At 38.5% G+C, this 17,104-nt stretch overlaps 1 protein-coding gene across 1 annotated transcript in view; it reads left to right on the top strand.

Annotated features, from left to right (window-relative positions):
* ATP6AP1 (ATPase H+ transporting accessory protein 1) overlaps nucleotides 1-17,104 on the top strand; it is a 56,708-nt gene that overhangs the window by 18,156 nt on the left and 21,448 nt on the right. Inside the window, exon 6 of the mRNA XM_040596617.1 lies at nucleotides 2,749-2,834. Within this exon, the coding sequence (XP_040452551.1) occupies nucleotides 2,749-2,834 (86 nt within the window). The remainder of the gene's footprint in view (nucleotides 1-2,748; nucleotides 2,835-17,104) is intronic.

Raw genomic sequence — 17,104 nt, 5'->3', positions numbered from 1 at the left:
TTCCACTGTAGAGGGTTTTAAATTCTGATGTAATGAAATGTCAGAGAAATCTCTCCTGCTGTTTTACTCATTGCAGACAGGAAGCTCTGTAAGACAAAACAAATGGGCTCAGATTCTGCCCAAGGGAAATGTGCTGTTTTGAAATATCTAGAAGCTGGAGTAGACAGAGGTTTTTAGCATGTTATTAAAATGAGGCCCATGATGAAATCCAAACTGGAATTCAGAATCCAAATCTGCTCAAGTTTCAAGGGATTCAGACTTACTGCTTTCTTTATGCCTCTTTTTAGTAGTTCATCTTTCTTTCTTTAATGAGGTAGTTTATGTTCTTACTCAGTTTTTGCCAGTTTTCCTAAAATTTTTTTTACTCAGGAGAAAGTTGCATTCTGTCCTGTCAGTCTTACCTGCTGGATCCAGTATACCTCAAAATCAATGGCAAAACTGACTGACTCCATCTGCAAAAAATGAGGCTATTTAATTGCTATTGTATGTGTTCCCTTTTCCACTCTGATTCTCAGTGCATTCCTCTTTCCACTCTTTCTCTTCTCTCCCATTTCCTCTACTCTCATCTTGGTCTTTTCTATTATTTCTCTCTTGTTCATAGTTTATACTCTTCCTTTCTTTTAACTTTTCTCCTTCCAAAAAAATTCTTCTCAGTTCCTTTATTCCATCCCTTACAATCATATGTAAAATTGCACAGAGGAATTAAGGTAAATTAGAAATTAATAATAGTGCTAATCCTGGACTCCCTGGTGAAATTAAAGGTCTGTGTCTTCAATGAGTTAGGTTTAATCCTTCCACCGGAGCATAGATGCAGGCAGTTATGCTGATTGGAAGGTGTTACCCTAGGCAAACTAGTCTATGTAGTGTTTCCTTAATCCATGCTATCTAAAAAAACCCCAAAATAAAACCACCACAAACTTCAGTAGAACCACTCTAAAATCACTCTAACCATCAACATATGAAGATGCCTCTTTTTCCATTAAAAAGAGTGAGCCTGTGTTGAGTAATGTTCCCATGTAGGCATGTAATTTATGTGCTTTAAAATATCGCAGTCAATCTGAGCCCTTTTCCTTGGAGAATTTGCAAATACTGCATAAGTAGAGTTTTGATCACAGGCAAACAAAGATCTACATCAACTCTGTTGTCAAAAGAGTGTTCACCGCAGCTTCCCTGAATGAAGGAATTAACTCTAGAGTCTTCCCAAAGGCAAGAATTATAGATGTTATGGTAACTATAGTTACACATAGCTCCTTATTGAAGTGAAATGCAAATAATGTGTTATTTTGGAAAGCAATCAGTTACTTTAATGAAAGAAAACCAAAGACAATCTATGCATTTTTCTATGTGTTATTTTTTCTTCCATTAATTTTAGATGAGACTGCTGAGAATTTCCAGTGAGTTACACTCTGCACGTATAGAATACAAAATCCACATTATGTAACACCTTGGACCTGCACAGCCAATGTAATTACCCTAGTAGTATATAAGCAGTTTTATATGTCCATTTCTTATGGAAGATCCTTTTAGCAATATTTTTTCAGAAGAAAAACTTACGTAGCTATGATTCTTGACTGATAAGAGGAAATAAATTTGGTTAAAACCCTGCAGAAAAACCAGTGCTTGCATTTTTCCAAAAGCTAAATATTTTACTCAGCCAGGAGGCCATAATTACTGTAAATGGAAGAGGTTAAAAAGGATGATAATATAAGCTCCATTTCCAGTACCTAAAAATGAAATACAATTTCTGCAAAGTATAACCTTGAAATCTGAGAAGTCTGTATGTCCAACATATAAAATATAAATATATAAAATATAAAAATTCAACAGACTGGTACCTGGATCAGAAGTGGGAAGGCACTGAAACAATGAATGTGACTCTCCTTGCTTATTTCTCTGTCAGCCCCAATAACAGCACTTAGAATGGTTCTTGAGTCACAACTGTTATGATCCTTTAGTTTTTATTACAAGCAGATGTTAATATTTCTGCATACAGTTTGAAAACATTTATCAGTTGCATTTGTCACAACTGACTGTGGTTTCAAAACTGAAGGAGGATCTTCTGTAGAGCCATCTTTGGACCTCTTTGAAAGTTCCTCCCTTACTTGACTTTTCTTCCTTTTTCAGAATTATTCTACGGCATTTCTCCTTTGGCCTCCATTGTAGTCAGTAGCAAAGTTTTCCATAACCTGCTGAGGATGCAGAATCAGGCTTCAAATCCACTGAAGCAAAGGCAATATTGCTGCCAATATCATGCATTTCATGCCCCAAACTAAGCACTACATTTTGAGTATTGTTTCTCAGTGATTAGCTGTGTGTACTTTGCAATTCACAGAATAATGCTACTTAAGATTTATTTTTTATATATTTATTTGTCACTTGACTGACACTATACACATCCTGCTCTCATCTCTTAATGGTTTCTTCTGCTCTTGCTTTTAATTGCCCAAAGTTCAACCTTTAAGGTATTGTTTCTTCAGTATTTACTTTTCAGTTTCAAAATCGCCCTTTTTTCTGAACTGTTGTAATGTATTTGTTTTGTATTGTCTCATGAAATTGTGCATTTTTCAAGACACTGAACATGTCTTATCCCATTTGTACCTATTCATATATAAATGGTAGAAGCACCAAAACTGCTTAAATAAACTAAAAAAAGCTCAAACATCTAGCTCATTACTTCTCCAACTACTGTAGGATTTTAGCTTTCTCCGCTTACAGAGTTTGCTAAATTATATATGTTTCTATTTATAGACAAAATAATTGGAAGACTGACCACGGATCTGCAGGAACGAGGGATTAATTTTTCAGTAATTTATACTGCAGTGAGACCTTCAAGGGTGAGTAATCTACAGTGCCCAGAACTGTCAGATTTTTGCCATCTTACAACTCAAAGTTTGCATAGAAATGCTGTAGATGATTTTCAAGATTAAAGAAGCAAGCAATCTGTACTATATGACGTTTTGACCACAAATGATAGCATGAATGTTTATTTATGATATATCACACAACTATTGAAGTTTTAGGAGACCATAAATCTGCGATTGTCTTTAAAACTTATTATTACTTTTAAGGACTGTAATTTTAGATTTTTTTCCCCCTTTTTAACTCTAATGGTTTTATAATAAGTTCTATGTGGAACCTTATCAAGCTTTTAGTATGCTGCTCGGTGAAGATGGAGTGCTGTTAAGTAAATGAAAGCTACTAATGTATCCATTTTAAAATTACTGTTTTCATTCCTTTTAATCAATACTTTGTATTTATAAGTAGAATGTAAGTTTTCACCCTTGCTGATAGTCAGAACATCATTTATAGATCGCATCTTATGTTAGCAGTAAGTAGCAACGCAGAATACTTATTTATGCAGTTATCTGTTCTGTGTGACATACAGGATTTAGTCAAGAAATACACGAAGTTTAATTTTAATGCAATTAAATGCAAAACAGTCATGCCTTGATGAAAACAGAATATAGTTCCCACTAAGAAGAGGGGTATATGAAGGATGGTCTGTATCCTAAAAATCAACAACTTTGAAAGAAACATATCTGTCTGTTCCAGTGGTAACAGATCTGAGCTTCTAATAGGATGCTTAGTTTAACTTGAGTTTTAATTCAGACTTAAGATAATGTCATTTGAGAATACAGAAGTTATAATTCTGTTGGTTTAGGCAACAGGAAAGCCATTAGTGGGATTGTCTAGATCTAGTGTGAGCACTGCAGACAGGATTTTGAGAAGCTGGAGGGTTTTCAGGAGGGAACACTATGAAAGATTCAAAACTGTTCTAAACACAAGAATGAAACCTAGAAAATTATCCAAAAGAAGAGGAAAAGGCAACTTGACTGCACTTCATAAGTGTTCTTTAAGCCAAAAGTGGATAAGCCCCCCAAAGGTGTCCTGGGTTCAATCAGAAATAATCTGGGTTTTTGTAGGGAGGTAGGATCTTGAACCTCTGGCTATCCAACAAGATAATCAGAAGTCTTCCTTAAGGCTCTAGGAAAAAGGCTAGTTCTACTGAAGGGAAACAAGAACTTTCTTCAGTAATCTACCCTGTGAAATTAATTGCCAGAGACTGGGTTTTGGAGACAGGACTTAAGAGTACAAAGACATAGCAACACAAGGAAGCAAATTCACACTAATATTCTCTTTGCTGTGTGTTTTTGTATTAAAGGAGAGGACATGAGTCCAGAACATTTGATCTGCCTTTTTTGTAAATTTTCTAAAATAAAGATCCAAAATAGAAATAAAAATTATTTAGTTGTTGTGGCTCTTTGCTGATTGAAATCAAAGGTACATGGGCATTCTTAGCTGAAAATTGCATTTAGAACAATTGGAATGAAATAGATTTTTAATTGATGGAAGAATTGGTGTCAAGAGAAGGAAATTTTTGAGCAATTTAAAAAGTGTTGAATTTTGAATCTATGCATATTTCAACAGACTTTCTAAATGAAAGTGGCTTAGTTTGAGTAACTGGAGCACTTGTAAATAATTAAAGCAATGTATTTTTAGATGTTCTGCATTTTTTTAAAGAAAGCAATTTAAACTTTTCTTAATTCTGTAAATTCAATGCCATATAAAACCATTGGAAGCATATTCCGCCGCGCCCCCCCCCCCCCCCCCCCCCCCCCTTTAATTTGTTTCGGTGCATTCAAGGTTATGAGCTTTTGTACAGAGCTAGAAAAGGTGAAATGAAAAGTACCTTTGAGGGTTCATCAGTCTGTACATTTGCATGTAACCTCTTCTTAGTACGCATTGAACTGCAGAAGTTGTGAACTGTTTCAGAACCTTAAACTAAAGAACTAACTCCCTTCACTGAAGCTGGTATTGCCTTCACAGAAAGCGAGTCACTGAGACAGGAAGAAAACTCCCCTATGAGCCACTTTTCTGATTTGATGAGGAAGAGCTGCTTGGTTTAGTCAGTGCAGCCACAGATCCCATTGGGCTATCACAGTTATCAATTAATTACCCCAAGGCACGATGGAGATTTATTTAGGCTGGTTCTTGTTCTGTTCCACTTTCAGCATTTGAAGCTGGAAGAAAGAGTTAAGACCCTGAAACAAAGGCTGTTTGGTGACCTACATGAGATGGTTTCACTAACCAGTTGATGATTCTTCTGGATATTCCATCATGTCATAAAGGAGCTGCCTTTCTCCAAGAAGGCAACTGCTACATCTTGTGACTCTTGTTCTAAAATGCTTTGCTTTTGAGGTCTGAGTTGGGCTGACACTGAGAGAGTGATTTGTATCACCTAATTCTGGGCAAGCAAAGTGCAAAAGTCTAATCCAAAGTCATCAACTAGGGCTCTTTTTACAATCAAAGATTGTATTAGGGTATGATCCTTCTGACCTGTTTTGTAGGTAACTGCTCAGGCTGAGATGAAACCCACCTTTCATAATCTCCTTTGTCTCTGACAACCATAAAGGCAATCCTTGTGCTTTGGTCAGATCTCGACATATACATTTAGTCAGACAACTCTTACTCAGCATTTCTCATCTTCTTTTCCATGAAACCCCCAAAACTTATCTGAAGATTTGAGGAGTCTCCTGCCAAGACCTTTCTTCCCTTTGAAACTGGCATGATAGCTTATTTTTCTTCAGGACAACCAAACCCCTCTTCAGTCCTTGTTCCACTCTTCTTGCATTAGGAGTTCTCATGAATATACAAATTTTTGTGTTCTTGGGGACTATGATCAGAGTCACCCCTCTACTTGTGCTTGCTGCTAGTTAGCTTTTTTGGCTTGTGGTTGGAATGCATAATTTTACCTGTGCTGTTGTAATCGGAGAGGTTTAAAAGCTGCAGTGATTGAAAGGCAGATATGCTTCAAATCATAAATTTCAACATATTTGGCATCCTTCAGGTCTTCATGATGTCTATGTCACATTTTTACAAGTTTGCTTCTGAAACTTCTGCAAGACAGTTTTATAGTTGCTATCTCTTCCCAGTTAGATTGAATGCGGAGGACCCACATATTGCCAAAAGGAGATTTATGGCTACTTCCCAGCTGATATTTATTTTGCTGACTCCACTTCTTACAGATGCATTGTGAAGTGCTGTTTAAACCTTCTCTACTGCCTCCGCATTTTCAGAAAGCTTCAGCTACTGTGGGCTGTTGACTGCTTCATTCTACAAGCTGTCTGCTCTAGTCGGTGTTTAAGTATGTTGAGTCTTTGATTCCACTCCGGGCCAAGCAATGTGAGTTACAGGAACTTTATTCAGCCATAAGTAACACGGGCATCTGCAGCACAAGTGGTTGCATTTGACTCTGAAGTGTCTCTTGCAGGTATCCTCAGGTGCTATTGATGTGCACCCCAGCTAAAAAGAATATGAAAAGTTTTTGTCTTCTTTGACAAGTGCTTGTGGTTGCATTTTCTTTGTTTCTGCCTTCTACCTATTACATTTTGCAGTGCTGCATCTTCCACATACAACCAGCTTCTCTTTTTTTTTTTTTTTTTGTTGACTAGTCAATTCATCACTCTGAGGAGACTAAACTCTGCAACAGCCACCCCACTGACTTCACAGCTTCTGATTAATGGAATGCTTTTAACCATTTAATATGCTCAAACACTATATAATGGGAGTTTACCCATGAAGAAAATGTTAGAAAAATGCTTATAATGCCATTTGCAGGAGTTGGGGTTGTAGGGTTAATATCCTCACGCATCCTTGAATACAAGAATTGCCTTATCCATTTACTTTTGTATTTTTTTCATTTGAAGGAGCAATTATGGTTTGACATAGTATAATAAAGTGTCAGTGCTTCCAACCTAAAAGAAGTAACTGTAGGAATTCCTCATCCTTTAGTTGTCTCCTCTCCCCACTTAAAGAATTCCATTATAATAAAAAATAAATTTTACTTGTAGATAAAGAATATGCACTTATTCCTAGCTAGCTCAGTTGTGAGGTATTTTTGGTTGGTTGGTTGTTTGTTTTTTTTTTTTACTTAATAGAAGTAGAGTCTTTTTAAATAATTACAAAGGAACTGCTTAAAGCTGGTTGAAGCCAGTTAGTTGTCATTCTAGAGGAAAATGAACAAATATTTAGCCAAATTATCTTGGAAATTGAATGCTAAGGGTGCAAGAAGTGCTTGTTAGCAATTCTATATGATTTATTCCATGTGTTAGTGGGCAATTCAGGGAAATAAATGAAAACTAGGTTTTACCTTTAACCCTAGTCTTTTCATTGGAGCATTAAGATTCAATTCCTTAATTTTTTTTTTTTTTTGCAGCTTTAGTTTTCATTTGATGTTTATATATGGTTTTATATATAGGGATGCTTATTTACTGCACTGGAAAGTGAAGGGCAGCACAGAACTAAACTATTATTATCTGTTCAGAACAATTTTTTTATTTTCAGTTGCTAACTAACTTTTTCAGACATAGATGAAGCCTGTACAGGTGTTCCATATACATCAAATTAGAAAGATGCATTTATTTTACATTTAAAACTAAAGACCAGGAAAAAAGGGGTGGGATGGTAGAGAAGGACATAGGCTGGGGTGAAGTCTGTCTTGGGAAAAAAGCAGAAACTGGTAAAATGTACGTATGAAAATTGCAGTGAATACTCTTAAAACCAGTCATGTATAGGCAGAGGTTGTAAACATAATAAATCAGAATAAGATTAAGATATGAGGCGAAAATAAGATGGAGTAAATGGAATGTGTAACTAAACAAGCATATTGATATGGCATGTTGGTAGGCATGCTAAAACCTTTCTGGAAGGAAAATGCCAAGCTAAGAAATTTTTTAGAGTGACAGAATAGATCTGTAAGGGACTGGTGTTGTATTTTAAAATAAGTTTGGATTCAAGGAGACAAAGACAAGTATTCTGGGAATTCTAGAGTCCTGTTTCAGGAGCAGAGTCTTTGAAGACTGAGGTCAAACATAGCATCCAAATGATAGGACTTTAACCTAAAGATTGAAATGATCAACGTGTCTGTCGTTTGGTGAATTGCCTGGTAAGCTCCACTGATTGTGTTGATGGACACTGTCTGTAGATGGAATGCAAACTGTTTAAACACAATATATTAAAAGCTCAAACTGTATTTCAAAAAGCATTTTTGAAAGACCGCTTCTTTCCCCTCACCCTCCTCCTTTCTTGGAAACATCCCAAATTGTGCCATAATTAAACATCAGAGTGAAAGAGGTGAGGCTATTGAAATTAACAAAGCCACACTTTAAAAAGCTAAGTCCTGTGTGTATACAGAAAATTAAAAAGAATATAAATTCCTGCAATTTTAGTGCAAAATCATATGGCAGACTTAAAGAGATTCAGAGGAACAATGTGCAAAAGAAATAAAAACACATTAGAAATTCTTTCAGAGACCTTTTGATCTAATAAAAAAAAGAGAAACTTGGGGGAAAAGGAGTGACAACACAAAGCCAAAAGAGTCTGTGTGTTGATCGTCTCAGTGGTGGAACATAGAGAAGATCTCAGCATAAAGACTTTTTCAGTAATTGAGCCTCAAAAACTTTTCCTGTTACTGAGGTGGTAGGTGGTAGAAGAGGTTTCAAAATAAATCAACAAAATGAATAGTCTCATGTCACCAGTCAGATAATTTTCACCAAAGTTTTAACCAAAATAAGACATGAAACTGCCAGTCTCTCAATTGTCATGGTTCTTCATATACAACTTATAATGTATATGTATATAACGTATTGTATATTAGCTTGGCCTTAATCCCAGAGGATCAGGAAGTGGCAAGTGTGACATGGAGTCTGAAAGGAAGCTTCATATCTCTGGAAAAATACAAGCAGGAAACCTACCTTCTGTACTGAAAAAATGGGTTGAAACTTAAAGTAGTAAATATGTGGACATATGAAGAAAATATGATATGGATACACTGTTCTCTGAGAGACATAAAATATACAGGTGTAAGTGATCCTGTTGCTACAGTAAAAAAAGGTACAAAAGTAAAATTATTTTTGGGCAGAAATAAAAAAAATTTAAAGGTAGGAAACAAAGGATAAAAATAAAGGATTGGTGTTTACAGTGGGATTCTGTGGGGATTGATGTTGATGCCTGTGCCATTCAGTAGAGTTGTCGTTAGCATGGAAAGGGGGCTGAAATCTGAGGGTGCCAAAGTTTGCTGATGTGCTGACAAGTTGGAGCAACCACTCACGGCACTGTGTTACTGGGTGATAAAATGACAGATGAAATCCAGTACGAAGGAAAGTAACACGCATAAGGAAAACCTTAAATATGCATATTGCGCTGTGATGAGTGGCTGCTATTTCTCAGAAGAGGAATTATGGTGCGAATGCGGGTAGATCTCTCGGAACATCCCTGCAGTCAGCAGTGGGATGAATAGTGAGCAGAGTGTTACCAGTCATTTGGAAAGTAAGAGGGCAAAGCTGCAAGTGTCAAGTAGTTCACTAAGCCCTTGGTGAGTGCAAGTCCGCCAGTGGAATAGTCTGTGTGATTCTGGCCACCCCATCTCCAAAGGGATCCAGTAGGACTACAAGATTAAAATATTTTACCTAGGAAAAGTGACAATTCAAGAGAGAAATAAAAGATAAAACTACCAATAACATGGACGAGCTTAACAGGAAATAATTACTCACTGTCTCTGGCCAGTACTCACAACTATCACCACTCACAGACCATAATGCAGGAATTCAGGAGAACAAAATCCCTTTAAAGAAAAAAAATAAATTAGTTTTGGGTGACAAAATACCCAATACATAGATTTCAGTGGTTTGGTGAACTAATGGAAGAAAGATAGGAAGGAAGGATGGAAGGAAGATCCTATTGCATGTGTTCATTTGAATGCAACCTTCAGCTCTGAAGGTTTATAACCCAAAGATTACAGAAATGATGGAAGGTATCCTGGGGACAAGTATTGTTTGTATTTAACCTTTTCTTATTTTTAGCTGCCAGTACCAGTTTTACTATCAGTGCTATCAGTACCACTGGCAATGAGTTAGGTGGACCTTTGGTCTCACACAGTTTAGGTGGTCTTGTGTCTTGGCAGTGGAAGGCTGGGATATTGACAGCATTTCTCTGGGGCTGGAATGTTGAAAGGTAATGTGTAACTTATTTAACTAAAGGCCATGAGCCAGAAAAGGCAGCCAACAGACTAAACAAAGGTCCACTAAAGGAAGCTCACAGACTTTTCCTCCTCCTGCTTGCCTATTAGGTTGTTGTAGAATTGCCACTTTTGAAAATTAAATAATTGGCACACAAAAAAAATGGCCTGCTACATGTAAATCGTTGTTCTGCTGGCAACCAGAAAATCCATAACACAAGGTGACTGTGTCAGATGGAAATCAGGTAGGTAGTACCCCAAGCTTGGTGCAGTTTCTCCTGCTTGCAGTGCAGTGAAATGGGATGGAATCTCAAGATCCTTGTGATTAAGGATTGGTAAATTGCCTCTGGGAACTCCGCGTTCTTTCCCATTCTTTGCTGCTGGTGAGCTCAGAGACTTGTATCTTCAGCACTTTCTCCAGACACCAAAGCCCATAGGCAGGATCTTTGTCAGAGGCAGACTCACAATCCCATTTTGGGCAAGCAAAGGGTTAGAAATAGGAAATTGTCCCACCCAGAGGATCACAGCATATGTGTCTCCTCCCAACATGTTCCTAGGGCTGAAGATCCAGGAGGTCAGTGCTGGGTAGCTACGTAGCTCCTGCGTGCAGTCAGAGCGACCTTGCCCTAAATGTCTACCTGCAGTACTTCTTGCCTTCCTTCCCTTTGTAGGAAACTAAATGAATGAAGCTGGTAAAAGGACAAGCTGGTGCAACCACAGGGAGTCCCCCTGCACTGGCAAAAACATTTATATCCTGCACCATTTGATTTCTATTGCAGTTTCTATTGTCTACACTAAAGGAATAGATATTAGAAGAACAAAGACCAACACAACGCAAAAATTTGCCAGTAATCAGTAAAATGCAAATCCCTGATCCTAGGAATTGTGTGTGGTCTGATGGCAGAATAACAAACCCCTACGTTTTAGTGCATCCAACATGTAACATAGTTAAGACTAGTTAGAAGAAACCTGGCTTATTTTGTTTTAGTTTCAACTGGCATGTCGTATTCTTTCTTTTCACTTTAGAAAATTCATTCACTTCACGTAGTGCCGCAGAACATTTGATCTTAGAAATTCAGTGTTTTGTGGTAGGAAGAAATTTTGTTGTGCAGTTCTAGATCTGCTATATTTCTGCATGTGGTGGTTCTGTTTAATTCTGCTTTCTAACTCTTACCCTGCCTGCAAAAAAAAAAGTATTAGACTGTTCAAAGCCATCAGCTGATTTTCTGCCATTTGAAACAGAAAAGAGGTGTCATCATTATGCATACATAGCCATTGTGCATGTGCAGCCATTAAACTCATAGGTACAGCATACATGCCTCTAAAATTAGGATAGAGGATGATAATTTTGCGGTAATTTTCAAACATATTTATGACTTTATCAGAGAAATATATCCTTGCTTTATTGATGGATAGTTCTATTGAGATTTTCTCTCTGAAAGCTACTTTTATTAATTCCTACAGGCTTTTCCATAAAAATCTGTGAAGCTGATACTGCCTGCAAGCCTCTGTTCACAAAGTTTGCATATTGGAGCTTTAGCAGACAAAGCTAAGAACTAGACCAGGGTGTTAATAAAGTGTTGACAGACTGTTACAGCAGTGTTTCTGTGTTGAAACACAGATCTTGTTTCTTTCTGAGGACCAGATTACCCCATTCCCTGTAGCTGACAACTTTAAACTGAATCAGATTTCAGTCTTCTAATATATGGTATATTTCTTTTTAGAAAGTTTTCTAATTTGAAAATTGACTGATTACAGAAACTTTTATTTAAAAGACATGTAGATGTGGTGCTTAGGGACATGGTTTAGTGGTGGACTTGGCAGTGTTAGGTTAACAGTTGGACTTGATGATCTTAATGGTCTTTTCCAACATAAATAATTCTATGATTCTATAGCAGCTTTTGAGGAAATAGCTCTGCACAGGCCAGACCCCCATGCAGTCACCTGTGTTAGCAACAGTCAACTGCAGCAGACCCAGAGGCAATTGTGGGATGCCTCTGGGACTCACCAGTGGACCCCTGGGCTGTTAACTGCGGATGCTGTAAGAGAAGAGGCAAATTTGCCCAGCATGAGGTTGACAAGTCTTTGTTTCTTTTGGGATCCAGCCTAGTATTATAAGAGTGTTCTGATCCATGCAGGCTTACCAGCTCACACTAGCCTTGCATAGGAATCTCTGTTATTTGATTTTTTTAATGATATATGTACTTAGTGTCACTGGTAGACCAAAAAAACCCACCAAAAACAAAAAAAGGCAAGAAACTAAGAAACTCATCCTCCTGCCAAAATGCCACAAGGCTCTTACTTAATTTGTTAATGGGTGCATTGCTGTAAAAGCCACACATAAAGTGGTGCTTGACATCAAATTACATCGCATCTTTTGTTCTTGTTCTGTCCTTTTCATTTTACTAAAACTTCAGTGTTTACAATTTTATTGAAACGTTGCAGCTGTTCTTCTGTGACGGGGTTTCTGGTTTAGCCCAAATGATTCAGTCACTTCAGATAGGTATGTAATGAATCATAAAAAGTATCATTCTACATTTTAGTGCACTACAGTGTGAACGTTAAACTCCAAGTATTCTAACAGGTAGCTATCTCTGCCTCTGAGGCTTTCAGCCAACTCACTTGCAAAATCCTGGAACAGAATAAGGAGGGTTTCTTGCCTTACATTGAGCAGAACTATGGGAAGGTGAATGCTGGATCCCATTCTGCCTCCTCACTGTTGAAAACCCCTTCCTCCTCCCTAGTACTTGATTTCCTTCTGACCCTGATGATATTCCTTGCTACTGCTCCACAGTTTTTCTCAGGATATGAACTGCCAGCAGGAGCAACTTATTGTGGTTGAACCAAATCCCCAGCCAGGTGCCATTACCTGTCATTGAAGGCTGGTTATGGTGTAGTAACGGCAATAGGCATCAAGCTGCTAAAGCAACCCCATAGGAGTGCTGGAAAGAAGCTGGTCTTTGTTTTCGAATACCCCCCACCTTATAAAGTCCAGTCTTCCAAAGTTTAATATCAAAGCATCATGATAGTAAACTTTGTAAAAAGTCAGTAACTACCAGCCACAGAGGTGGCAGTTACATGTAACTGCTGACCAAGGTTGCATGGTGTGGTCTCATTTTGTTTTGGATGGGGAAGAGACTAGTCGGAGATGAAAGAAATTATGAAACTGAGATTGATGACGTTGTCTGAGATGTGTTAAATGGAAGGGTTAACTAGGCTTTGGTGGAAACACAGCTTTTGAGACAAACTTGGAGGAGGAAAAAGGGCTTATCCAGAGAAAAGAAAGCATTGTAACCTCCTTCAAAAAGGCATGGATGTTATTTCTAATATTAGCTTTGTGTAGACTTTCTGATGTGCGTTTCATTTATATATATAACTTCTAGGTTACATACACTACTGTCAGAAAAGTTAAGTGGATACTGAGTGCAAGAAAGCAGAGAAGTTAAATACCTTTTTTTGATTTTCTGTGGAAAAAAATGCTTAACTTCCCTGTCAAAGAGTTTCAGTTTGCTAGAATTATTGTCCTTTGCCTTTTGATTCAGCAGAACTGGGAAGACAGAGCCAGACTCTCCTCACAAGTTCCTACAGTGCAATTTCTGTCTGTCTCTGTTTTCTCCAAAAGAGTTGTCACACACAGATGGAGATGCTGAAAGCAAAGAATGATGTTGTCGCGTTGAACACAGTGAGAATCTGACCATCTGAAAAACACACTGGTATTTAGACTGTAATTTATTACAGGCAGACTTGAGTAATGGTAAGAAAGATATGTAACTTTTTAAAGTTAAAGATTAATTCCCTTGAAATATCAATAACAATTTGGTGTAACTATCATACTATCATCCTGTTCGCACCTCTTTAAATTAAGAAGAAAAGGGAGACAGGCTCCCCAGTTTGGCAGAGTAGTCCTCCAAAGTGCTGGAGGATCAAAATATTAAGTGGAGGGACGGAGACTTTTATGGATCTTCAGATTTTTAATTTTTCTGTGATTAACCTACATCTAGGACAGTGTCAGCAACTCTCCTGGCAGTAAGAGTAACACATTTTTGCTCCTGTTTGCATTTTTCCATTAGGTAACCCACCAGACCCCTATATAATCTCAGCCCAACCCTCACTACATACCCATCTCCTCTTACTGCAGCAGAATCTGTTCTTCATTTTTCACATCTCCCATGGCAACTTGGATTCCACATACGGACATAGGAAAGTGGGAAAAACAACCAGTTGGAGTGGGTATTCCCCTCAGCAGCCTACAAATGATGTAAAATCTGTAGCTTCTTTTATCTTTGTCAGAATTGCCTGAAACAGGGCCTAATCTAATGTTAAAGCTGGGGAGATTGGCATCACCAAATACTCCTTGAATGATACATGTGGTAGATTCCTTTCCAGATTAATTCTGGTTTACGATGCAAGCTCTTAATAATTTTTTTTTTTTTTTTGTCTTTTGTATACAAGTTTGAAAAATCTGATTAGCTAGAAAGATGTGAATGAGTTTTAACACTCTGGTAGATGACCAAGACATTGTTTTCAATGGAATAATTGTCTTTGGGTTATTTGTCCAAAGTGAAATGTAAGGTGGAAAATTAAGTGTAGCAGCTCCTGCAACTGCTACTCCAGTTTATACATACTGTGTTTTACTTTCTAAAGTCAAGATCTTTTCATAGGCCAATGCCTGCTTTTCCTTAAGTTAGCTGAAAATTTTTGGTATAATTTTTTTTAAAAAGTTGGAGTGAGAAAATAACAGGAAATATCTTAATTTTCTTCAGAAAATTGGGACTACTGTGGTATTTCTGGATGTGCTTGTATGTCCCGTACATGCAAAAATTCCTTGTCTCATTTTAAAGCCTTTCAAGAAGGATTATCACAAGTGCTGCATCACAGCACCTTCCTCTGATTTGGGTTCTGTCACTTGCACGGTCCCTGCTAACTCACTCTTCCCTGCACTGTATTCAGTTGCACAGAGTAGTCACATTCTCTGTAAATGATGATCAAGACATCTTTTAACCAGCCCAGCGATGCAAAAGGATAAACACATCTAGCCATAAACATACAAGCTGACGCTGCAAATTTTGTTTATGCAGGCCACTGAACTGAACGGTGTAAGAAATATTGCAGTTTTATTATCACTTCTAACAGAAGATCTCCAAGTGGTTGGTCATGACTTGGGTACTCTCCACAAGTCATAATAGTACTATCAATTATAAAACAGAATGTTATCCTTTACAGTGAGATCGTTGTCTCCTACAGTGAGACTTGTATTTTGACTTGAATATTCCTGTCCCAGCCTTGCTTCTGTGAAAAACCCTGGGAGATGCAGAACACCAGGTAGGAGCTGAGTGTCACAGTCCCTGAGCCATTTGGCTTGCTGGTAGAAGTTTGCATGCTTGGATAGAGGAGCCATCAGATGGTAATGTGAGCCAGTAAGCTTCGTTATATACCCTGCAGGGCACTAAAATGATAGTAATAATTGTCAATAAATGATTGCTATTGATATAATGTACCTTATTTCTGTACTTTCTTTCTCCCCTGCTTGATCAGACTATTAATAGAGAAGGAAAAAAGAGGTGAAGGATTCCTCTGGGCAAAGTGTCATGCTACTGACATTTATTCTGATGTCTTGGTTAGTATTACAGTTGCCTTACAAATGTGAGAAATAGAATCATAGAATGTGCTGGGCTGGAAGGGACCCAAAGATCACCCAGTTCCAACCCCCAGCCATGGACAGGGACACCTTCCACTAGGCCAAGTTGCTCAAAGCCCCATCCAGCCTGGCCTTGAACACTCCCAGGGATGGGGCAGCCACAGCTTCTCTGGGCAACGTGTTCCAGTGCCTCGCCATCCTCATAGTAAAGAATTTCTTCCTAACAACAAATCTAAATCTATCCTCTTTCAGTTTAAAGCCAGTCCCCCATACCCTGTCACCACATGCCCTTGCAAAAAGTCCCGCTCCAGCTTTCTCATAGGCCCCCGTTAGGTACTGGAAGGCTGCTGTAAGGTCTGCCCAAAACCTTCTCTTCTCCAGGCTGAACAATACCAACTCTCTCAGCCTGTCTTCATAGGAGAGGTGCTCCAGCCCTCTGGTCATCTTTGTGGTCCTTTTCTGGACTCGCTCCAATAGGTCCCTGTCCTTCTTCTGTTGGGGGCTCCAGCGCTGAATGCAGTACTGCAGGTGGGGGTCTCATGAGAGTGGAATAGAGGGGGACAATCACCTTCCCTGACCTGCTGGCCAAGCTTCTTTTGATGCAGCCCGGGATACGGTTGGCTTTCTGGGCTGTAAGTTCACATTGCTGGCTCATGTTGAGCTTCTCATCTACCAACACCCCCAAGCCCTTGTTATTGTCAATACATTCCAGGAACCTCCTGGATTGCCTATGGCCTGCTGTGCTGTCCCTCCAACCGAAATCAGGGTTGCATGTCATCAGGGAAAAGAATGAGATTTCTGAGAAATTCTCCACTTCCAAGTATATTTACACTCTACTCTTTCTGTATCTATGTATGTGTGAATGCACACGTGTGTGAGCAATACAAGTATCCAAGTCCGTACTTATGCCAAGTATTGTCATAATTAATTTATGAGTGGATTTTGCATTAGATGTTTTTTTTATTTTAAAGCATGTGTCTCTCTTTGCTTATAACTTAGAACAATTTTTCTATTTTGTGCTTCACTGGAGAGAACTCTGTCACCATCACAGTGCAAAAAATGTTTCCTCGTGTTCAGATGACTTCTCCTGTGTTTCAGTTTGGGGCCATTGCCTCTGGTCCTGTCACTCGGCACCACTGAAAAGAGCCTGGCTTCATATACTTTACAATCTCCTTTCTGGTAATTATACACATTCATGAGATTCCCCCTCTTGAGCCTTCTCTTCTCCAAGATAAACAGTCCCAGCTCTTTCAGCCTTTCTGCACAGGAGAGATTCTCCAAACCTTTCCTCATCCTGTGGCCCTTTGTTGGACTTTATCCAGTACATCTAGTAGGTCCTTGTGCTAAGGACCCCAGCACTTGACCCACCACTCCAGGTGGGGCCTCACCAGTGCTAAGCAGAGTGGAAGGATCACCCACCTTCGACCTGCTGGCAATGCTTTGTGTAATGC

This window comes from Falco naumanni, chromosome 5 (assembly GCF_017639655.2).
Source record: "Falco naumanni isolate bFalNau1 chromosome 5, bFalNau1.pat, whole genome shotgun sequence".
NCBI classification, from domain to species: domain Eukaryota; kingdom Metazoa; phylum Chordata; class Aves; order Falconiformes; family Falconidae; genus Falco; species Falco naumanni.
This window is presented reverse-complemented; position numbering and strand designations above follow the sequence as displayed.